This window comes from Hippocampus zosterae, chromosome 10 (genome assembly GCF_025434085.1).
Source record: "Hippocampus zosterae strain Florida chromosome 10, ASM2543408v3, whole genome shotgun sequence".
In the NCBI taxonomy this organism is placed as follows: domain Eukaryota; kingdom Metazoa; phylum Chordata; class Actinopteri; order Syngnathiformes; family Syngnathidae; genus Hippocampus; species Hippocampus zosterae.
In genome coordinates, this window is record NC_067460.1 from 15,951,321 (window position 1) to 15,976,708 (window position 25,388).

At 42.0% G+C, this 25,388-nt stretch overlaps 1 protein-coding gene across 2 annotated transcripts in view; it reads left to right on the plus strand.

Moving 5' to 3' along the window:
* The window catches only part of grik4 (glutamate receptor, ionotropic, kainate 4), a 231,498-nt gene that overhangs the window by 165,865 nt on the left and 40,245 nt on the right, over positions 1-25,388 (plus strand). For both annotated transcript variants that reach the window (XM_052077943.1, XM_052077942.1), the window contains 3 exons: positions 13,930-14,091; positions 16,246-16,398; positions 17,202-17,306. In XM_052077943.1, the coding sequence (XP_051933903.1) occupies positions 13,930-14,091; positions 16,246-16,398; positions 17,202-17,306 (420 nt within the window). The remainder of the gene's footprint in view (positions 1-13,929; positions 14,092-16,245; positions 16,399-17,201; positions 17,307-25,388) is intronic.

Here is a 25,388-nt window from a genome sequence, read left to right on the forward strand (position 1 = left end):
CGTTGAACTCTCTTGCCGCTGCTCTATTTCAGTGTTCAACTGCGTAACCAATCGCCTTAAGCATGGGTGTCAAAGTCAAGACCCGGGGGCCACATGTGGCCCGCGAAAGCAAATCAAGCATGTCAAGTTTCATGATACTTGCTAATGTCTGAACTAAATTTTCAAATTGCCATATATAATCAATCCTAATGGTCATTATTCTTGACTTCTGATTTTAAAAAATGGTATCCATCAATTGTTGTGTGCTGTATATGTAATATGTGGAGGTGCTTAAACATTTAGATGGTTTCCCAAAATTCATAATGGCCCTCCAAGGGAAACCGGAACTACAATGTGGCCCTCGACAAAAATCAATTTGACACCCCTGGCCTTAAGTTTGAACTCTGCGTTCTCAGCATGTCTCGAGCAAGGTGCCATTTTGGGGGTCGAAATATTACCATAATGACCATACACAAGGCGCATCATATTTTAAGGCGTGCTGTGAGATCTTAAGAAAATGGCAGGCTTTTAGGTGCGGAAATTGCGGTACTCTATTTCTTAAACATATTTGAGATACAGAGCATCCCGTACACGTCCTTTTTTCTATTTTGTTTCATGTATCAGCATCCGCTAAAAGGCTTTAGGCTTCGCAGTTTTTATGTCATTCCCTTGCCCATGGCTTGCAAATTGACATTGGACCTGCGTTGCAAAATTTCCGCGTAGCAAGAATTTTATTTTCTGTCCCCGGCTGCAGTTCAGCTGCAGTTTGAGAAGCTTTATGGTGTCACACTGCTACAACGCATCGTACAATTTACGCTATCCATGAGAAGTTCAGCGGATGGCCTGCTACCATCACCAGTGATGAAAACGCTTGGAGTCGGCATTTGTGCAAAGTCAGTCAGGTCTATCTGGAGGGCTGAACTCACATTCAACATCAAAAAAACCTCTCAAAGTGAAGCTTTGGATAACCTGAAGTCGCCACAAAGTAAAGCTTTATCACCCCCCGAAACCATCTGCTGAATCAACTTTTTGTGTTGGCTGGCTTTGCGCGACCGACTGCTCCGAGAATTCAATGTTTTCGTCAGTGGTGGAACAAGCAGGCTTTCTGCTGCATGATTTGTGATGAACAGATCCTGTTTTGAGAAACTTGCCATGGATAGCATCAGCTATGTTCGCAGTCCTAAACCGACAAATGTCTTACCAGGTGGCAATTTTGCAACTCTGCTTCAGTGTTAATTGGCAAGCTATCAGCGAGGGAATGATATGCTAACAAAAACTGTCAAGTGTTGTTCGATGGCTCCATATGTGTCCAAATGATACCTGAAGATTTTTTTTTCATATTGTGCCCTTTGGTTCACCCTTTACAATAATAGATCCAAGTACATTTCTCCTTGTATATTTTCTCCTTGTTGGAGAAAAAGGAACGAATGAACTGACTTCCCATGATCTCCTGAGTTAGTCGTAATTCAAATATAGAGGTCTTTAATCTTCTGCTTTTGTGAAGGTTATGAGGTTTTGGGGAGTTTTTTCCGCAATGTTTTTGTTGGTTTCCCAGTCGTGCGACCGCAGGGCCGTTGTTCATTTAAGCTAATGCTTTTATTTTTGACCCTCATTTTAATGTATGCCCATAGGCTACTATGTATTAATTATGAAGTGAGGTTTTGTGTTCGGCTGAGGCTGTTATCTGAGTTAATCCCCATTATTCTTTGTCAAGACACTGGCATGCCCTCCATGCTTTATGACCAAGTTGGAGCTCTGAGCTCAACATACCATTTGCTTGTAATTATTTCTTCCTTTCTTCAAAGAAAGTGTTTTATCACGTTAGATCAGCTCAAATATAGGCTAGCATGATTTTTTTTCTTTTTCATCTTATTAGAAAGGTTTGTTTTCCTCTGCTGGGGTTGTTTTGATCTGTGGTGTTCTTGTCATTTCACCGTTTCCTTACAGCCAATCCTGAGGCAATCTTTCGCAACAAACAGCATATGTCCCTCACTCCGCCTTCCTCAGGCTTTGGCCTTAATGAAAAATATTATCTAGGCGATCCAGAATTCAATTTTATATCTATTGCTCAGGCCGAATTTCCTTTGCAATATTTAAAGGAACTAAAAAAAAAAAAAAATCCTCCACCTTGCCCTGCAAAATCCACGAAGCACCTTGTCTTTCAAAAGGTTTCAGAGTGCGCTCATCGTGACTGTGAAAATTATTGAGATTTAATTAATTCCCCTCCGCCGCTTATGTCAGGTTCATATTGCCCTGTTTAGACTCATAGCTGAGACTCAATCGGCTGAGAAATGGAAAAGGTAATGGGCTATGTGGAGGGAGACAAAAGGCATGCAGACTGTAAACAACATTAATATGTCATAAATAATATGTGATTGCCTTCCATTTGTAATACCAACAACTGACTATTTTTTTTGCATTAGAGAGGCTCATTGCCAATGTTCTTAATGGCGGTAGAAATATTTTTTTACATAAATTATGTGTTATTACAGGACTGTACTTTGATTTACTCTACATATAAATTATATCAACCCTCCAATGTATTTCAAAGTTACCTTGGCCCCAATTGCTCTGCTCTGGTAACAGAAAATTAATTGAGCAGAATAGAATAATATTCGTACCATCATCGATCAAATGGTGGTTCTAACCAAGTGGCCAGCACACAAAAATGCAAAGATGAACAAATACCCACCCACAGTAATGTATTTAGTCGTACTGATGAATTCATAAAGACTGATAGGCAACAAAGTGTAATGGCTTAAGACAGGACTGACCACGTCTTGAATGAAGGAAGTGATTCCAGACCGCTCCATGTCACCTGTGGTGTTATCCACAGGTCAGTACTCGCCCCCATCCTATTTCTGGTATACTATATATGCTTCCTTTTGTTCACGTCATCAGAAAACATAGACTGTCTTTCCACTGCTATGCTGACATCACACAACTTCACATCAAAAATGGACCAAACTCCTCCATAGCGCTGTCATCTCTCATTTCCTGCTTTGAGAAAATCAAGGCCTGAACGAACAACAGTTCAAAAGCAATAAAACAGAAGCACTCCTCATTGGTATCTGCCATCACATTCACTCCTCAAATCCCAAGTTACTTTCGACAAACAGGTCATTCTCCTCTCCTCAGCAACAAACTTTGGAGTCCAGTTTGACCTCCATCTGACCTCAAACACCATATAAAAAAGCAATTTACCACCTTCGCAATCTCTCAAGATGCATTAATTTACTCAAGGCGGTACTACTTTAAAAGGCTGTTCATCAGGATACCGGGCAACCTTCTGTTAGTATTCCATAAATGCACACACGGACTCACACCAACCCGCCTCCAAGAACTCATCATGCTAAAGTCCACCACCCGCACCTTCAGATCTACCAACACTTCACGCCCCCAAGTCCCCAGTACCAGGCGCTCTACCATGAGAGACAAGCCGAACCGCGACTCTGAAACGGCCTAACACTGTTGTGGGTGGACACCAAAATCTGATCTGGTCACTTTCACTGAAATAAAAATGCAGACAGTGGAGCATCAAGAAACGATAGGATTAAAATTATTGATTTACCTGCAGTCTGAACAAGGCCTTTGTGTCCAGAACTAACTCCTCTCTCACACTAAAATGACCTAAAAATAGACTGGGGTAACTGTAAAAGAGCACAGCAGGTTTAAAAAAAATGAGAAAAGGACAAGCATTTTTCTTAATCTGCTGCACCTCACGCAAAGTCCTCTGCCACACACTTTTAAACTAGCTGCTTCTGACCACATCCGTACATAACATAGGCTAACAGCACCCCTTCAAAGTTAGTCGTGTTACACAAATCTTAAAGCAGTTTAGTGTCGACACTGCAACCCATAAGAATTGTTGATAATGTACAGATGCACACTGTAAACTTGATTTGAGTCAAACAGCTGAATTGAACAGACTGTCCTCTCAAAGATAAAACATCATTGCCCCCCCCCCCCCCAGTCTCAACCTCCCTTTTTCGGGTTGCCAAGACAACAAAAGCAACCTCTTTCCAGTGTCCATTTTGCCAGTTATGAGAATGTGAATTAAACTTCTCTCATGTAGGAATGAGGATGGAGATGTAGCTTGTGCAACTTTAAGTTCATCTTGTAGTCATGTATGCTTTCGTCATTTGCTCGACCTTCTTGAAGAGGAAAATGTCACCATCACATTCTCACTTAGAGAACAGAATGAGGACAGTGTTGATGAATGTAACGGTATCCACAGAGGGCGTTATAATGAGTCACGTTTGCCAAACTGTGGGTTACGTTGGCTCAAGGTGCAAATATGTCGTTGTAAGCTGAAGGGTACATTGGCTGATAACTGGGGTCAATTACTCTTTCACAGTTTAGAAATATTCTTCTGCCAATAACACAGAGCTGCTTTACTACAATGTCCCCAAAATTTTCCTGGTCATGTAAATACCTGTAGTGCATTGACTCCTCTCCATCCACCCTGAGAGCACTCACTTTCTTTCGCACTTCCACTTCTTGATGCCTTACCGAAGTCAATTGTACAACAGTCTATTATCTTCTAAATCCTCCAGCTTGAGTGGCACAGCTTACTGTCGCCTCTTGCAAGGAAAGTTGGAATGAGTTGTTCACTTCTGTTTTCCGCACTATTACTTCCTTCAACCGATTTCCGACCACATTTCTTTGTTTATCCTGCATGCTTTCTTCATCCAATCCGTGCACCTGCTCAACCACATCCAATATGGAATGACAAGGGATAGTGAATTAGAAGTGCTAATATCTAATCACTGACAACACATTAGTGGTCACTAGTACAGGATGTCTAAAAAATAACCATATACTTCCTATTTTGTTTTGGGTGCCATTCAGCAACTCAAAATCCGAACAAGTCTATTTCTCCAGATATATCTCTGATTTGAAATATGCCGTATCTGCACATACATTTGACCCATCCCACACGAATAAGATTCACAGCCCAGCTGAAAATGTCTTCCGCTTCTCTGATTATATCACAAACAGCGTCTCTTCCAATCCGCTTGTGTTAATGATGTTGATTCATACCAAATTACATGCCATACGTCCTCAAATAAGAGCCTCCACTAATAGACGCGGTATCTCAATTAGCCAACGAGTGTTGTCCACTGGAGCAAAACAACAGCTCTCCCCATACGGACAGACACCTCCTTCCCATCGTAACACTCACTGCAATAATTCTGTGTCGGCTAATCAACAGAGAACACTGTTGTTGTTTTTTTTCCCCTGTTTTATTCAAGCATGATGTAAAAGGTCAATCAAGGCCTTTTCACAAATTGCCGCCATAATAAACACTTCTGAGCCACGACCTTATGAAGAAGCATTGTAATGCTTGTGCCGATCCTGAAATGATTGTCCCATTTAACCATCGAGTGGTACTCTTTCCGGCACACATGAAAAATATTGTGTTGCCCATCATGTAATGTTACTTTAAGTGCGTGTGATCATTTTCTTGTCTTTTCACATTTCTCCTCATTTGTCGAGTGTTCTTCCACCACGGGAATTTATTTATTTGCCATCCACACTACATTGTGTGAAGTGCGTTAAACGACATTTAATAAAAGCGTTCCAAGTGTTTTAAAGATAAGAAGATAATCAAACCTTTATTTGTCTCATAATGGAGAAATTCCCATTTTTGTTAAATTGTTATGTTCACCGTGCCAGCATCGGTTGTTTTTAACACACGGGCACATAAGTGCTGCTGAGCACTAATTACGCTGTTGGGAACCAAGTGCCACTAAAAGGTTGCAACCACTGTATTCCTCTGTTGACTACCAGGATATCCATGGGGTTGTAGCTCACTTCCTCTTTGGTTAATGTGCACTCATGTGTATGTTCATGTTTTATCAAAGCTACGATTGACCACGGTGTTTGCAAAAAGTTCAATGTACAAATGAGAAGATCCCAATGGGGGATGACTGACTCAGATTTTCAATGCCTGTCAAACTTTTCTTTTCTTTGACTTCAAAATGAATAGCATCCGTGTCATTTTTTGGTAACAAAAGATTTTCAATAGATGATGCATGCTGGAAAACGTTGCCAACAACCTGCTGAGCGCATGAAAATCCAGCAGCGAGTACACAAGGAAACAAATTGTTGCAGCAGACTGGATTGCTAGAAAAGAAGACCTTAGCGATGCTCTGTCGTGATCAATATATCAACCTCCTGCAGAGCGAACGTCACTTAAATGTGAATTGGATTTCGTCAAGACACATGCAAAAAAACAACAAAAAACTCATATGCTTTGTCATCACCGCTATCCTTTTAGTGACACAAAGTGATTTGAAACACGACTTGGCATGGCTCAATTGAATCAGAATGCTTGGAATTTTTTTCCATTCATGTATTTTCTTTATGCAGGTATCATTTCAGATAGAAGTTAATTGTATGAAGGGAAATCTTTTTTTTTAATGATATTATTGCGCATCCATGTGATCCAATCACAGCTTCTGTGAGACGATCCCAAGCCAGAATTCCGTCTATGTAGACCACAGACGTTGAGAATGAGTTGCCTGATCAGCAGCAACTGGACTTAAATGATTATATATGCGAATCTAAACTGTAACATTAACAAATAAATAAAATGTTAGTTAGCACACGAAAGCGAGCAAGTTGTTTGCTCCAAGACTATTTGCTGAATTGTTTTTACTTCGATCTTTAAGTTGGGGACAACACCAATGACAATTTATTTTGTAAACTCTTACGTCTTTGTTAAAAATGTAGGAGAGACAATTTTCACGTTAGCAAAAAATGTTTTTGTATAGATTGTTGACATTTTGAGTTCAATCAACTTTTTTTTTTTACAGTGTGGTGTGAACAGCAGCCTCACATTAATCAATCACTAGTCAACTAGATGTGTCAAAAGTTCCAAGACTGGTGTTTGCAAAAGATATATTTCAAACACAATTTACAAACGATAACTTTTTAGTGTTAGCCAGACAATTAAAACTCATTCAGTACCAGCCAATTCTGGACCAAGTATGAAAAGACGTTAAAAAACGTCTTTGGGAGTGAATGAGTGAAGCAGCACACCTTGCAAACCACTTCTGCGGCATTTGCTTCATTCGGCTCATGAGAACAGGTGACAGTTTGATGGCAGCCCAACTCGTGGCTGCTTGATCATGACAGCATGCCTGCTTACAGTTCCCTGCCCATCCCATGGTGGAGCAACCACCTGGTACATTTGTTCCCCCCCCCCCCCCCCCAGGAGGTTCATGAAGGGATTACAGAGAAGGCTCAGAAAGTGCATCAAACTCCATTTCTAGATAAGGGGAAAAAGTTGTAGTCTACGTTTTAACCATATCTTTTGTAACACCGGTCAAAGAACTTGATGCATTTTCTTCAGTCAACTACAACTTGATTCTAGCAATAGCCCAAAACGTGTACGATTTTGTGAGGATTAATAGGGATTGAGAGCCTTCTTAACTCTGCTGGCTGGAGCATGAATGGCTTCCCGGAAGAAATTCTTTCAGATTCCTAACATATGTCGCTGTCTGAAATATTCATGCTTTTCTAGACTCAAACGGTCTAAATATTAATCTGGGCATAAGGTTCCTACCTCACAAATAGGCTGTTGCTCTTCCAGGTCAAAGCCATCGCTATGAATAATGGTGAATAATAGAATAAAAGTCACCATTTGTTTTCTGCACGCCGCATGAGTCCAGCCAGATTTCTTTTGATGTATGCGACTATTATGAGCTTTGAAGCCATGCTAATGTATTAAAAGCAGCATGCTGCGCAGAGATAAATGCTATGATAAGGCATCTCTGAGCTGGCGGGGAATTACTTTAGCTGTAAAGGTACGGCGCCCTGCAGTTTCTCTTCTCTTGTCCAGCTTCCGGTGATTCATTCCATCATATACACAATTTTCCACCACTAATCTTCATGACATTTGCTCGGCCTCCCTTTCGCTACCTCTTTTCCTGCCACACTACGTTGCCTGAGAACAACATAATTAAAAGCCTGCAGGAGGCTTCAGCCTAGATTTACGTGGCAATTGTTGCAATGATTTACTGCCCGCTACACAGACAATCTGCATATTAGAAAATATATTTCATTCCACGGCGAAGTCTGCGCCGAGTCCTTCACGTTTGAGCTCACCTGACCCCCCCCCCCCCTTTTTCATCAAAGGGCACAAATGTCATTCGTGACTACTTTATCTTTTCAGCAATCAATATGCAATTTAGAGAAACATGACTTAAGACCGCCTGCTTGGTTTGCAGTGCAGCATCACAAGATAAGAAATATTGCCCTTTCCTTTTCAAATAGTCGGTACTTATCACCACTTAAGACATTCTTCATCGAAAGGTGCAGAAATTGTAGGAAATGTCATTAATGACCGTTACGAAATTGGATTGGATGACTTCATCTTATGTGAAAGGTGTCCTTTATCGTGATCGGCTGCTGAGAATTATCAGTCAAGTGCTGCTGGGTACTCCTTGCGACAATTAAGCCATTGTAACACCATACTATGTAACGTTGTACTTTTATTTCGAGAAAAATCTGTAGAACTAATGGTACACCTCATACAACGGTGCTTACAAATGAGCATTTGGCAAAATTTACATCATCAGCTACGGTGATAATAAACAACAACTATTTAATGGTTTAATTGTAAATGACTGGCTAGCGTTTACAACCTCATGATATTGATCATTATTCCGGAATCATTCAGATTTTATAATGTCGGTGCTAAATTTCGATGCGTGGATTGTCGCACGGAAGAAGTTGCCAAACTGAATGCAGAAGGACTGATAGGAAATATTTCTGCGGACCCGTAGTGCGCGGCAGCTCGGCGGGGGGCCTGACTTGCGTCAAAGGTTCAATTAGTGGAGTTGTACGTCTGCGGTCCGCCACTTGCCCATCCTTGACCTAACATTTAAACATCGGTTTGGAGATTTTAATTTTATTTTTTTTAAATATCCACCATAGGCGGCCCGGTGGTCCAGTGGTTAGCGTGTCGATCTCACAGTGCAAAGGTTGTGGCTTCAATCCGACCTTCCTGTATGGAGTTTGTATGTTCCCCCTGGGCCTGCGTGGGTTTTCTCCGGGTACTCCGGTGTACTCCCACCTTCCAAAAACATACATGGCAGGCTGATTGAACACTCTAAATTGTCCCTAGGTAAGAGTGTCTGAATTGTCCCGAGTTGTGAGTGTGAGCGCGGATGGTTTTTTGTTTCTGTGTACCTTGCGATTGGCTGGCAACCGGTTCAGGGTGTCCCACGCCTTCTGCCCAAAGACGGCTGCGATAGGCTCCACCACCCCCTGTGAACCTAGTGAGGATGAAGCGGATCGGAAAAGGAACGAATGAAGAAATATCTGTCGGTATGCTCCTTTAAATACATGGACTGTAGTTAGTGCACCCTATTTCACCCTAACTTCCTACTTCTCATTCTTTCAGAGCTTTTTATTTTGCCTCTTTGTTTCAACTTTTCACCCCTTTGCCCTCATCATTTGAAATACTCTGCCTTTTTCACCTTCTCAATGATCACAGTTGGCGTTGACCCTCCAAAGTCTGCCTTCATTTTCCCCACCGCTGAGAACCAATTGTTCTTCACCGAGCAATGCCCAGTTCACGCTTGGCCCATTTAGCATGCAAGAAAGTGTTCTTGTCGAAAGCGGTGGGAAGCAGTCTGCATTTGTTTCGACTAAAACGGTGTGAACAAATACAAGCCATTGGTTTTCTTATTTCGAACACAGCCTGAAGATATTCAGGTTCCCTTATAATTACATGTGTTGCTCAATTAGAGATTCTCATTCACCTGATGTGTCGCCGTGCACATACATACACGGACAAGCAGCTGTGACGGGTAAACATCATGATGGGCTCCTTTGCACGGTTCTGCCACTATTGATCTATCAAAGCACACTTAGTCCATACTTACACGGTGCCAAGGAATTTCACCCGTCTATGGATCCTTTGCACACAGTTTCTTTTATTTCGCTCAAAGTGAAATAAAATATCCGCTATGGTCATAAAAGTTGGTATGTGTGAGGAGGCAGACAATTAGTTCCCCTCCCATCATTGTCCTTTATGGCAGGCGCCAGCAGCATATACATTCCAAATAATAGTTCCTTATATGATACAGAACATGTTCGCTGGAAAAAAACAAAAGAATACGCAGGTGGGTGAGCCTCTGAAATCAATGAAGGAAATAATAAATCCCAGTCAGCAGTGAATTGTTCGATAATGGCCAGTCCCAAAAAAAGCTGAATTGGGCCCACGGACGACAGATAACATTAAAGCATTTTAGGAAAATGGTTTTAAGTGCACAATTTGTGTGATTGTGGTTTTAATATGTTTGTCCATCATCATTTTCATCATGAAGTGTCCCATTGTAGAACGGAGTGTGATTTTCGGTCTCGTCAATGACGTCTCATCCTTCTTTCCTTCCCTCATTCGTTGATAGTAAAATCTAGTGAAAAATGGACTGAGGTTGATGACATTTTCATAGCGGCAGTCTCTCACTAGTGTTGACAAGCCAGCCATTACCTCACTGCCTCCATCCTTTGATTAGCGGTATTCTAGAAAATTAAATGACACTTGCCTCTTGAGATATTTGTTTAAAATCAGGTAGTTAAATCTTTGTATTCGTGAAAAAATATGGAATTCTCTTTTTTTTTCTGTGGCCCACTGCACTTGAATAGTTCTCAACGTATACAAATTTGGAAAGTGTTTCTTCAATAGGGAATGAAAACAAAACTGTTGGCTGACGCTCACAATGCTGCTGCACAATACAATTTGAGTTGAAGTAGGCTATAACATGCAATAAGGGCCTTCCACTTTTTGGCCCATGCGGCAGGGCAAGAGTCAAGGACAATCTGGTATTTGTCCCCCAGCGCTGACATTTGTCTGTCCACCACTTGCTCCCAAACCACAAAAGCTTTGTCATGCTCACCCTGGCTTTTAAAGTACTTTGTAAGTCTTTTGTGAGTACCCCCTTGAGAAATAAGATGATTTATTCAAGACGGTGCATGATATGCTGCTTGATGCGGTTCCTTGCTGAGCAGTATAAGTGCCAAAAAAAAGGACAAGATTTGAACAAATCTGCAGGCAAATAGAGGTTTTGTACACACGTCACTGTCATGGGTCAGAAGTGTCTTTATTTTAAGAAATGATATGCCGCTGGCTGAGATATGGTCCCGTCCAAAAGTATTGGAACGGCAAGGTCATTTCCTTTGTTTTTGAGTGATGAGATCGAAAGATGAGAATAAGTGTTCCTAATTCCAGCTTTGATTTCATGGTCTTTTTTTGTGTGCGAATTTCATGGTTGCTGTCATGTATAGATTCTTTAATGAAGAAAGTGCATGACACTGCTTTCTGCTCAACTGTATCTAGCTGGAGTCAGAAAGAAAAAGGAAGACATCATTCAAAGAGGTTATGCTGGCTGGCTTCACCTCAATGCCGGACGTGCTGCCATTATGGAAATAATCATTATTTTCCCAGACAGTGCTTGGTGTGCGGCTTGATGCTATGCCTAGTTAAATTTAGAAAAAAAAAAAAAAGAAAAAAGACATTGGACACAAAACTGGCTCCAATTTGCGGACATTTAGAAGCACTTTGTTGGCATGACGTTATGTCGCAATGCTTCAAACACGAGGGCAGCATGGCTATGTTGGATAGCAATTTTATGATCACTTTTGGGGTTTATTTTGTTTTGTTTTATTTATGTTTGTTATATTTGAAATTTGTTTTTGCTGGGATTCAGATGTCTGGACAAAAACTTCTCTCCCGAATCTATGATTGGACTTACAAAAACCTGATTTGATCCATACATATTTGTGTTACAAACGCAAATATCAATCCATTAAGTTCTGTTTTTTTTTTTTTTTTTTACGACAATGTTGTTTTTTTTTAACCACAATGGTTGCCAGTAGGCCTCGACAGAGGTTGAACACCCTCATCTAGGGGAACGACCAAAGTGTGTGTACTTTTTTCCATTAAGATGCAGTCATTATGCACCGCGTATGTAGGTGGAAGGAACAAAAACAAAAGACAGGCTTCACCCCTCACAACCCATGCAAGTAATTGTTGCCCACCGGCAGACCGACAATAACATGGTAATTTATCACAGTTGTTGACATCGGTCCACGGCTCTGTCTGTTGTGTCTAATTTTGCTCACCGAGCATACCAACCATCCTTGCTTATCTTGGCAATCTGCGGCATCACTGGGTGATTGGCAGCTCGTCAACTGCAAGATGGCACATAGGGCCTGCCGGGGCTGCACCTGAATGTTGGGGCTTGTGATTTCTGACACCTCCATCCGATAGGCTTCAGGAAATGTTAATCCGCCCGGTTCCTCCTCCCCTCCGCCCCCAATAATCCCTTCCCGTTTTCGTCTCTATATTTCCGCCTGTGCCGCGTCGACCCTTCCCTCTGGTGGAAGGGGAACAGCACATGCCTGGCAAAAGCACCGAAAAAGATACTTTTATTTTCCCTCTGCTTCCTGCCAGTTTATTTGTCTGTTTATCAGTATTTTTATGACCTCACTGTCCTTGTTTTGTTTGCCTCATTTTAACATTCTAGTTTTATAATTCAAGCCGAGCAGTATTGATATTTGTTATTCATTCGCGAATAGATGCTGCCATTTAATTTTTTTATTTTTTTTTTTGCTACTCCACCAGAATAATTGAAGTTAATCAAGTATTTGACAGGTGAGCAGCAGAATTTTGACCCAGAAACAGATATGGAAATTAAAAAGTAAAAGTCTGAGCAAAAATACCAAGTAACTACAGAGAGCAGGGCTGGAAGCAGAAGACATGGAAGGAAGGTGACACTCTAACTGGGAGGAAGCTCGACGTGCTGACAACGTGTTACCGAGTTATCTGAGTTTGTATACTGTCAGACATCAGGCCAATATGACCTAATACAGGTGACATTAAAAAAGGACAAAGCATCAAGGACTGCAGCAACTGCTTAGCAACTGCAAAGCAACTGATACGTCACGGAACAACCAGTGGCAACAACATTTTGATTTAGACCGAGAGTCAACAAACACAATTGATGCACGGTTTAACCCTTTCATTGCGCACTGGTTCATACAAGTGCATCCCTTTTGCGGACCGGCAACCATTCACTGACAGGTGTGGCGGTGGGGGCTCACTGGCTTGAGTGTACTTTTGCACAATTTTTTATTCTTTCATCTCTACGGCCCACCACGGAGCGGCCTAAAGTGGCCGCAGACCGGCGGTGGTTCAGGACCACTGCCCTTAGCTACGTGAGAACATGAAATAAATTGTTTCCCGGCTGAATTACCTTTGGCATAGCCGCGCGAAAATCACCAACGCTGCGTCTTGACTTAAGTGTCTCACTAAAGCTCAGATGGAAGACGAAAAGAAAGTAAAGGTGGCTCTGAATAGAATTTTCTGTCAGGTTTTTTTTTTCCCCTAACATGTAAAGTTTAAATGCTTGTTTCAAGACAACTTGTCCAAAGGCACTCCATATAACAGGTTTTGTTATCTTGAATTCCCATTTTGATATATTACTTAATTTATTTTCATGATGACATATTTATTTGTTTTCATGTGAGGTGAAAAAAAGACAAAGGATTAAATGTTTGAATTGCAAAATTAAAAAAAAAATCATTGAATAATGAGTTGTGTTAGGTTCTAGTGTATTTTTAGATCATTTTAACATGTCTCAGTCAGGGGGTACCGGTACTCTTGGTATGACCAAAATGTTTGGGGTGTACATAAGCCAGGAAAGGTTGGCAACCATTGCTTTCGGTGGTCAGAATGTGCATCAAAATAAACTGGAACAATATAATAAAATAAATATATATTTTTGTTGTGGGGGGGCGGGGGGGGGGCCTGAAAGAAAAAAGGTTCCACAATCACATGACTGAATCACTTGAATGCTCTTCGTGTAGTCAAATTGGCAAAGGCAAAGCTTTGGTTATGCTGCAATCTGATCATGATGTCATTTTGCCCCGCAGGAGTTCTCCATGTTACGACTGGACGACGTGGCGGATCAGTGGGTCAACATCGTCGGTTTTTCAGTTTTCAACCAAACGCATCCATTCTTTGAGGATTTTGCGCTAAGCCTCAACCGCTCCTGGCAAGAGAACTGTGAACACGCTCCCTTTGAGGGCACACCGGTTAGTCCGCAAAAACACGCCCCCCCCCACACACACACTGCATTTCATTTATTTATTTCATTCGTTAAGATATAGATGTATTTCTTTAAAAAAGGCCAAACAGACCTTTAAAGGCCGAATGCGTCTGCAACTCAAAAGTCCCCATTCCGAAGCACACACACATCAAAAACAACCGCCAAATTATACAAGTATGACATTTATCCAGTTAAGTGCTGTAATTCTAGCGGACATCCGAGCGGGTTGTTTTCGTAGCAGCGCCTCATTAAATCTATTACGGTCTCTTCATTCACTGTGAGGAATTACACAAACCGGAAAGTGTTGACAGCTCACAGCCGGACATTTCAAAAAACAAAGTACAAAAATTACATGGTTCTCTACATGTATCATGTACCATTCATTGTATATATATATATATATATATATATATATATATATATATATATATATATATATATATATATATATATATATGATTTTACTGGTCCGGCCCACTTTTGAGTAGATCTTTCTCCATGTGGCCCCTGAGTTAAAATGAGTTTGACATCACCGCTCTATTTAGTGACTCAACTAAAGACGTTGAAATGTTAGAAACATTCATATCATGGTCGCGATTATCACAGTATATCAGCATTTTGTGCTGATGTCCTGTAGAGTTGAGAAGTTAAAAGCAAATACTATGTTCTCATATATGAAAAGATTTCATATTGAGATGTATTGTTTCTTCCGGCGCGTTCATGAAGCAAATCACATGATTTCTTCTGCTTCGACTGTCAAGTACCTAGTTGGAAGCCAATAGAACAGTCAATTAATGAGCAAATCTGTACTTGAACTGAATGAATTCCGGCAATGAGAGAGCGCTCAACAATTTACCCCCCTCTGTTGTGCACGAGCTGGCTGATGAAAGAAGCCAATAAGCATTAGAACGCAGCATGATAGAAAGCTGTACAGTTGCTCTCACAGCAGGTTGCTTGAATACTTCTCAGCTCGCAGCAATATGCCTTTATGACTAATTAGCTTAAAGTTAAAAGAATAAAAGGCTGATGGCACTTTAACAAGATTTAAATTATTTAGCCCCTCGAAGAAGTGATTTGCTGTCTTTGACGCTAACGTGGTCTGACGTACAAGTGTTCCTGCAGGGCTCACGTGGTACAGCAACTGCATGCCAATGTCTTCCTAGCCAGGGGTGTCCAAATTCCAAATTCCTGGTAATTTCTGGCGTGAAAGGTTTCGGTGTCGAAAAAGTGTAAAAATACAAACTATTTTCCATCTTTTACCGAAAGCTGTGATGTAGCACTTTTCAAAATACAGTGGTACCTCTACTTACGAACGTCTCTTCATATAAAATTTTCAAGTTACAAAACGCCTCTTGTTACGAACGAAATTTCAAGACACAAACGGTAAAAATACAGTATGGGCTGCTCTTCGCAGCTCCGAGTTTCATGAACACAACATACTTAGAGCTGCTCTGCCATTGGCTACTACCGATCATCATCCTGGCATATCATTGGCTCAGAGGGACCTCTACCGTATGTAGATATGTGTCACTGCAGTGTCCTCGTCATTCGTCCCTCGGGCCATAAGGTGTTCCGATAGTTTTACGTAAATGTGAATCACTTAGAAAAAGTGCTCACCAGTCAGGCGATCACTCACTATGCTGTTTGCCTTGGACCTTTTCGAAGGATTGTTAAAAGCCGACAAAAGCAAACGACCAATTATAACATGTTTTTGTTTTATATTTTGTATGCATTTTTATGCTTTAGAAAACATTTATGTCTGAATTTTGGAGCGGCTTGGAACAGATTAGGGCATTTACATGGAAAACGCGTCTCTCCTTACAAAACTTTCTCCCAGAACATATTAATTTCGTAGTTAGAGGTACCATTGTACTGTAATTATAAAATAATAAAAACAATAGCTTGAATATGCCTCATGGATTGATGTTATCATAAACGTGAAGAATGTCAAAGTGGTCATTGCATCGTTCAATGATTCTATTTGCGACCCTCAGAGGAAAAACTCTGGACAGTGTAAGACACTGAATGGCAACTGCTCATCTTTCACTCTGAGTTTGCTCTCTCTGAGTTTGAGCAGTTGGTGTGTGTGCGTGCATAATACATCCACCTTCCTCTCTATCTCCCCCTCATTCTTGCGCAGCTCTCCTCAGCTCTTTTCTTTGATGCGGTATATGCGGTGGTGGCAGCGGTCCAGGAGCTGAATCGTAGCCAAAATGTAGGCGCCACTCAGCTCTCTTGCAAGTCCTCCAAAATCTGGGAGCACGGCACCAGCCTCATGAATTACCTGAGGATGGTAAGTTGGCCTCGGCAGAACTTCATAATAATTCAACGTGCCTTTATGTAAATGTTCATTATTTTGGCAGGGGGAGATATTTGTATGACCATATAAATCAGGAATGAGGCCTATAGCTATACCCAGATGCCCTTGGAAGGTGTCCGAAGGGGGTCAAATCTAAATGGGGAACACTTTATTCATGATTTTTTTTTTAAATCCAAAACAAATTACTGTTACTTGGTCTCAACTTTGTATTAAAAATGTCTTTTAAATTCACTTTATTGGAAAACCTGTATATATGTGTGTGTGTATATATATATATATATATATATATATATATATATATATATATATATATATATATATATACAGTATATATATATATACAGAGAGAGAGAGAGAGAGAGAGAGAGAGAGAGAGAGAGAGAGAGAGAGAGAGAGAGAGAGAGAGTATATACTGTATATATACACAGTAATCTCATACTTGTTAGCACCAAAGCCATGATATATTTTTTTATATCATTAATGAATTTTAAAAGACTGGTCCTCATCCTATAAGGCAGTGGATCCCGCGTCAGTGAATAAAATATCGTTCAGTTAAACATAATGACTGCAGTGTTATTGTTTGCCAACAGAGATTAATTAGAGCTCAACAAATGGGTTTCATCTTTTTCTTTTACATTTAACTGAAGGAAGAAAAAAAAGAAGATAGAAGAGCGAGTGGTGTCCCCTCCAGTGATTCATATAACAATTGCTGATAAGGGCAAAGTGAGCTGGAGCCGGTGGAGAAGTTTTGAATGTGTTGTTTCTTTGTTGGACAGGTAGAGCTGGAGGGTTTAACGGGCCATATTGAATTCAACAGCAAAGGCCAGCGCTCCAACTACGCCCTTCGGATCATGCAGAGTGGCAAGGATGGCCTAAGGCAGGTAAAGTGACCCCCCCCCCCTCCCAACCACCACCACAAGTCTTATCAAACAGATTTTAGCGCATCTCCGTAACATTCTAACGCGACTTCAATTCACATTTGTATTCTTGTACTCTACTGGATACCATTTTCCACAAATAGTGGCTTGGGGTCTTTATTGATTGCAGATGGGACTTGGTGTGTACTTGGTTGATGTTTTTGTTTGTATTCATTTTATGAATATGTTCAAATCTGTCCCTGATATACAGCATGGCTTTGACGTACGAATTGTATGCTTTTGTTTGGTTTGCTGCTGCTTGTGTTTTAGTTGGAAGTTGTTTCAAGCTTTATGATTGCTACAACATCAATGCTAGTGTTGTTAGCCAGTTGATGGGGTTTTACATCGCATGATTGTCAGTGCTTCGTCATTTTAATGGTAATCATGTGTCATCGGTCGTAACACTACTTAATGCAAACTGGCCCATGCTAATGTGTGGCAAAATTACAGCATGTCAATATTGCGTTGTTACACAAAAGCTGGTTCTTGGGAAGAAATATTCAATTTTGATGGCCTCTTATTGAATAATGGGCCTCCTCCTCCTCATATACTGTAAAACATTTATTTCACAGTACACAAAACACATCATCACTTAACACAGAGGCCCTTTGGGCATCCTGCCAGTCACCATCTCAGATGTGTCGACATATTTACGGATGTGACTTGCCCGGATGCAGGTGAGACACCAAAGTGAAACAGTCCAGTCGTTCCGCCGTATTTCATTCCACATACTTTGCAGCAGTCGTAAGACTTTTTTGTGATGTTATGAAATCATTCTTGGGAACACTTTGAAATGAGACAACACCCTAAAATCCGAGACAGACTGGGGAGGATCAATTTTGGGGGGAAGCCATTGCTCAATTCTCTCCCATCCATCAACACCTTTTTTTAAAATGCACCGCTGGAGCCCCGGCAGTCACAGGCAGCTGAAATCTGAGGATGTAAATCAAGGGTGTATGCGAATAATGAATGGAAGCAAAACTGGGACGTGAGATAGAATTCAGCTCTGGAATAACTATGTGCCATCAAGTCGATGTGGTGGAAGGCTATCAAAATGACGGATCGTTAATGGATGTTAATGAGGTCGCTTCAGGTTGTACTGTATTTGCTTCACATGAAAGATCATCCTTAAATATGTTCAATCATGTCACTGATGTTGTTGTTGTGACTTTGGGCTTGTCACATCAAGTAGTCACCGGCATGATTTGTCTCGGACGTTTTTTCAGATTAGATTCCTTTCCTGATGAAACCCACCCATCTTTTACTTGGGCTTGGTACAGACAAACTGACTTTAGCGGAAAATATATGATCCGCTTGCATTATTTTGAGGCTCAAAATCAGCCTCACGAGAGTGTTCTGTACGACTTAATCTTGCAACTTTTGACTGTTTTTTAAAAAATTATTGGAACACAAAAACACTACAATTTATTCACAACGTTTGCTCTTCAGCTCAGTTTCCACCTGGTGGATGCCTTGTTTGAATTGGAATGATTTCGGTTCCAGTTCTGGTTCCTGGATTAGATTCTGGTGGCTCACGATTCTCAAGACTGTTTTTATTGGTTTACTCATCCAATTTTGATGTTAGTGTAGTATTAGGTTGTGAAATGGAGCTGTAGTTAGAGCCCGCACTGGAAGGTCGATGATGGGAATCTGTCAACTCTATTCCTTATATTAGGAGGTGTTTTATCGTACCGTATTTTCCACGCTAAAAGGCGTACTGGAATATGAGACGCACCTTCAATGAATGGCCTATTTTGTAACGTTTTTCATATATTGGATGCACTGGATTATATAACGCAATCTACAATGCATCCACGAGATGGAGCTATGCTCCTTCCGTTCGACTTGAGAGGGGTTTATGACCGCCTCCGAAAAACGAAAATTAACGATTACTTCATTGAAACTACAAAAATTGAAAATGATGCATCAAAACAGAAAATCAAGCAAGGAAATCACAAAATAAATTCTATAGCCCCCCCGCCCCTAATTTATTTTGTGATTTCCTCGTTTGTGAATACACAATAAAGGAAAAAATAACAAACACTTCTGAGACAGTGCAGTCTCCTACATTTTACTGACATCTCATCACTCTAGTGGCATTTCCTTGAGCGTAGCTCCAACAGATGGGGTGGGCAGCGGCTTATATCATGAAAAAGTTAGGTCACCCGTAAGTCGAAGTACCACTAGGTTTGGAGACATGCTAGTGCGATATATGCTAGATAATATAAAGAAAAAGACAGTACCGATGTGACTGGATCAACTTATGGGTAAACTGTATACTTGAGCTTGTGTAAGCTCCTTCTGTTGATGTGTTTGCACACACACATACACACACACACACACGCACTGGATCAAGTTATGGGTAAACTGTATACTTGAGCTTGTGTAAGCTCCTTCTGTTGATGTGTTTGCACACACACATACACACACACACACACGCACACATGCACACACACACACACACACACACACACACACACACACACACACACACACACACTGTAGAAAAAGCCAATGTCTTAGTTTCCTATTTCCAGCACATTTGAATAGTTTCATAATTCTTCCTCTTTCAGAGTAGAAGTACATCTTACATGCTGCTGTTTGAATGGGATAATAAGGGATTACGGTTGTCTTCTATTCTTACACAGGAGCATCAGAGATTATGATAAATAGGAGCATTTGAAGTGCCCCGGTCAAAGCTAAGACTAAACAGCACTTTTCATTTTAAAGCCTGATGCTCATTGAGTTTAAGCCTGTCTTGTTTTGTTATTTTGGAATGAATTATCTAACCTTTCACTGTCTCACCTGTCTTGTATAGCATGTGAGGTGGCTGTTATCATTGTTAAGGGGAAGGCTTGCTGCTTGATTGTGTCCAAAATGTTACTAAATCAGACGCCAGCTCGTCTGCCGTTATTATTATTACCCTTGTCTGAGTCTCCGTGCGTGCCCTCTATTTAATCTGACATCAGTCCAGTCTAACATAAGGCGAATGTCATGGTGCCTAATGCGATGATTTCAAGCAAAAATCTGTTTCGTTCATGTGGAAAGGCAGGGCGTTTCACGCGGGGAGGGGAGGTTGCCAGCATGGGGTGTTGTTTGTTTTTGTTGACCAACACCTCATGTACCACATATTGATGCCTGTGGGCTCTCTGGGCCAAACAAAAACTGGAAGGTGTGAGGACCTTGGCAGAGAAAAGAAAGTTGTCTCAATTGCCACACACCCCCAAACCCCTTCCCACCAGCCAAATCAAGCCCCTCACACACACACACATACATAAATACAAACACAGTATAATTGTAAGCCTAAGTGTACTACAGTGGAACTTCTCAAGCCGACCGCTCCTAAGGTTGAACAGTTTTGACATGAATTCCATGCAAGAACGCGACTTTGGCTCTGTGAACATCAGGAATGTGTTTTTACATCATCCCAACTAACCACATCAGAAGGTTGACAGCAATCGCATAGATTAGACCCGTGAATATCTGACGTCACCCCCCCCCGCCCCCCGCTCCCCCATTGCTTTCAGCACATGTTAGGACACAATTGACGTCCTTCATTACTTCTTGTGAAGACATGTTTGTGTGTTACCCGCAATCAAAGAACAAGCCGTCCGACACGAGTGAAGACAGTCGGTCGATAAGCAGATTAGAAACCAGCTGACAACGGAATTGACCATCATAGAGGGAAGCTACTCAGAACCAGTTGTCTGCGAATGGCTCCTGTCAGTGTGTCGAGGCCCGCAAGCCATCACCATCTACAGGAGAGCGTCGCTCCATAAAGCGACGTTCAACAATGCCCTGTTTAATGACCTGATCACGCTCGACTGGGTATTTGAATAAAATCTGGCGTCGCTCCCTCCTTAACACTAATACGCACACACCACCATTGCAATCCACAAGAAACATGCCATTTTGGGCCTGAATGACTTGGTCTGTTCTGTGTGCTCCGAAAGTCCTTTGAACAGCCTGTGTGCGACGAGCTGCAATGCGCGATGGAACGCCTGTGGCTTGCCGAGCAAGACAGGCAGGTTGCCGGATGATGCAGTCAACAAACTTCGTTTGGGAAAACCTCAGCGGTACTCGGATCCTGTGTGTGTACTGTGGAGTTTCCACTCCTTCTTCTCTCTCTCTCTCTCTCCACGAATGTCTGCATATCAGCGCGTCTCGCTCTGTCACGCTTCTGAAGGTTGAGGATCAGTGACAGGGAATGCGCATCTTGACAGGACGTAGGTAGAGCGGCTGATGCCCTGGAGCTGAACATGCTCAAGACTGCAGATAGGATTGTGGACTTCGGGGAAACAGCGTTCCACACAGCTCGCCCTTACACTGCCCAATTGACCCGTGTCTCACCTTCGGGACCTTTCCGTTTCTGGAAGTCACAATATTGGACCAGCATTCTATGCTGAATTTTTTTGGACCTTGTTTTGTTTCCTGAATGGAATTGTTTTAGCTAGCATCCTTGAAACAATTGTGTTGAACATTTGAGGTTCTTGTTTTCATTAAAGCTCATTCAGTACCAGCCAATTCTGGACCAAGTCTGAAAAGACGTTTAATAACGTCTTTGGGAGTGAATGAGTTCATTTATTTGGCATAGAAGAAACAGGGCCCAGTGTTGCACTCAAACCCTGAGTTGCCCCTCCATATGAAAACTTGAGCACCTTCATTCACATCCATGGTTATCCGCTCATTTGCGAAGTTAGCTACATAGCTATTTCTACCGTTTAGATGCTGGTGTGTGTGTGGGCGCTTTCGAGCGCTTTGTTTTCAGACGTGAGTGGCCCTCAGGTGGAAGAGCGAGGAGGGGCGGGGGGGGGGGGGATATTCCTAGATGCTAGCCGGCCGGTGGACGCGGGCTTGGTGCTAGCGTGGCCGTTTTGGAGTGCCTCGTTGTCATGGAGTGGAGAAGTCATGCAAAAACCTGATGGGATATATTTCAGCCACCGCAGGCTTTTAGGCGGTGCATTTTAGTCGCTCACACATGTAGTTGTGTGTTGTCATAAGAATAATTTTAATCAAATATGCCTAAGAAACATCAGACACAGATTTATTCTTTGGCAGTTTTAATCTGTTGATGACAGTTCAAATCCTAAAACCAAATGCAGCAGTATTGACCCACATTGTTCCATATTATGGGAATGACCAACGCTATGATTTTGATGGAAGCAGCTGTCATGATTGATTCGTTTATTTGCATTTACCAGGCAGCCTAATGAGTGTTTGCTCATGACTTGCATGTACATGGATGTTTCTTATTCTCCAGATGGTGTGAACAGCAGGATGAGGCTGTAAAAACGGCATCATTGCTGATAGATAAATTGCTATCGCCGAAGCGTGCCCCTCGCCTCTCTAGTAACATTCTCGCTTGTGGGTGGAATAGATGGCCACATCATGTGTTTAGTGGGTTGCATCAAAGAGGCGCATCAGGCTGTGGCAAGTGCGCGGCAGCCGACTGATCAATCTGACATTAGTTGGCAGCTTCCGTTTGCCTTGTTTTAATGTGTGCCCATCAGCACTTATGCATGAGCTCCGCTTCGTGGCTGCGCACGCGAGCAAGCGCCGCCATCTATGCATTTTTAGCAGACGTGCAAATCCTCTCCAAAACAAACACGCCGCCACCTGCCAAACAAACCGCTGTGCGACAAATCACACAACGCGCAGCCTCTGCAGCCCCCGGCCTCCCAAGACTGGCCCTCTCGGTCCGCATGGAGCTCATTGACAACAGCCTGCCTCTTAAAAATGGAACGCAATAAAATGAGTAATTACTGCAATGTGGGAAGTGCAGGCTGTCCGTAATAGTGTGTTGGGCTTCACACGTGCATTGCGGGGAGCCTACCTGGCTGTGAAAAGCCTTGGTTCGCCCCTGCAGAGAAAATAGTCACGAATGACGTTTTGCAATACAGTTGCTTACCGAGGCCTGTTGGGTAGAGAGGAGGGGTTGGGCGAGTGACGCAACATGAAATCCCTATTTTCAGCTTTGAAGACTGTTGTTGAGGCACAATTAAGTCCCTTTTACACCACGCACAACAGCTGAATTTGGGATTGGACCTACCTTATTTCACTCAGTGAAACCTTCAAAGTCAAGAACATGTCATGCGTATTTCAGTGTTCCCAAACTTTTACTGAGCCAAGACACATTTTACAAGAGTGAAATCCCAACGTTAGCCACAGCTGTTACGTAGGTTGTATGACTTCTTTGTTCGACGACAGTGCATCTCCAGCAGGGTTCAAATGTTGGCCGATCCTGACACGAATGATCAGGCTAGGATGGGGAGAGGGGGCTGGAGGGGTGGGGGTGTCCAAGCACCCATGGCACAGATGTTTTGGACAAACGTTGTAGTGTCAAAAAGCAGTTGTCTGCACGCCAGCATGTCGAGACTGTCATTGTGCAATTTGTGCACCACATCTAAAGGGAATGATTTTGATTGGTCACAATTGAAGTCGACTGCTGTCACTCCCACTCCGGCGCAGACCTTTACCTCTCAATTCACTGCCCTCCGAATTTGCTAACACCAGCTCAAACCACTGTGTGGCGCATAGGATTTACGCCGTTCACGAAACTAGAACTCAATATGTTTCAAGTGGGGTTTTTTGGGGTCGGGCGGGGCGTTGGGGGTAATGTACATTCATTCATTCATTCATTCATCTTCCGAGCCGCTTGATCCTCACTAGGACAGCTGGGATAGGCTCCAGCAGCCCCCGCGACCCTAGTGTACAATACATGTTTTTTTTTTGTTTTTTTTTTTTTAAGAGAGAGGGATCATTACCCGTCAAGGAGAAATTTGCCAATTTTGCCTCACATCTGAATCATCAACTGCCTGAGGTTCCTTGCTCTGCTCCTCTTTGCTAGTCTTGTGTCCATGTGTTAGCAAGAGACGAAAAGACGGACGGGTATTTTTCAGATGCAGCTTTTCAGATGGTTTTTTTTAAAGAAATTACCTCAATCCATGTTAAGATAAGATAAGATAAGATATCCTTTATTCGTCCCACAATGGGGAAATTTACAGCCTCCAGCAGTAAGAATGTATGTAGAAAGAAGAAAGGAGAAAGAGAAAAAAAAACAACAAACATCTTTCAATTAAATACAATATGAACACAAATGGATAAAAATTATTATTATTATTATGATTGTTATTTTTTATTCATCAGCCTGACAGCAGTCGGTAGGAACGAGCGTCGGTATCTCTCCTTCTTGCAGCGCGGGTGTAACAGTCTCTGGCTGAAGGAGCTACCAAGCTCCTATGGTACAGATTGCCTTTGTCCACTTCTAAACTTGGCTACTCTTTCATTTCATCACTCAAAACACGGGTGCTTGACACAGTCTTTAGCCCGGTCAGTTTAGTATCAGCACTGCAATGAGACGAGCACAAAGTCCCCACAATGCTTGTAAACAGTAACATGCCAAGTCGGCAAAATACTGAATGTTTTTCATCCTTGTCGATTCCACTTGCTTCATTTTGGTGGCGGATTGCACCAAGTCAACACCGCTAAGATGTCACATTCTTGACAAAGCCGTTGCAGCTATGCAGAATGGATTTGTTTCATCGATGTTTTTCTGAGCTCGCAAGTGAGCTGCCATCTCATCTCGTAACATAAAAGTGAATGAAAGCTTTTTGAGTTGCATTTTTTCTCTTGGAAGCTTCAGTGCTGTTTGTTGTCATTTTCAGCTTTGTGTCAAATCCATTCATTTTTCTTTCTTTTTCTTTTTTTTGGTGGGGGTGGACTAAAACGGAGACTCCCTATAGTGGCTTTTGTTTTCCATTCTTGAGGTAATAGAATTCCCTCTCAAGGTGAATGAACAAGCTGCTCCCAGTGGATTGACTGAAATAGAAAGCAAATGTCCCAATTCACTCCTTTTTTTTTTTGGTCGAGGCAGCAATTTACAGCTTCGCATTGCATTTCCTCAATATAAAGAACCGAATTTCATCTTTGGCTTCTTTGACTCATTTGTCTTGAATCACCCCCCCCCCCCCCCATTCTACAGGCACATCTCCAATCGTCTATCACCTCCTTCAAACAGACTTCCTTAAGTCATATTGATTTTCTTCT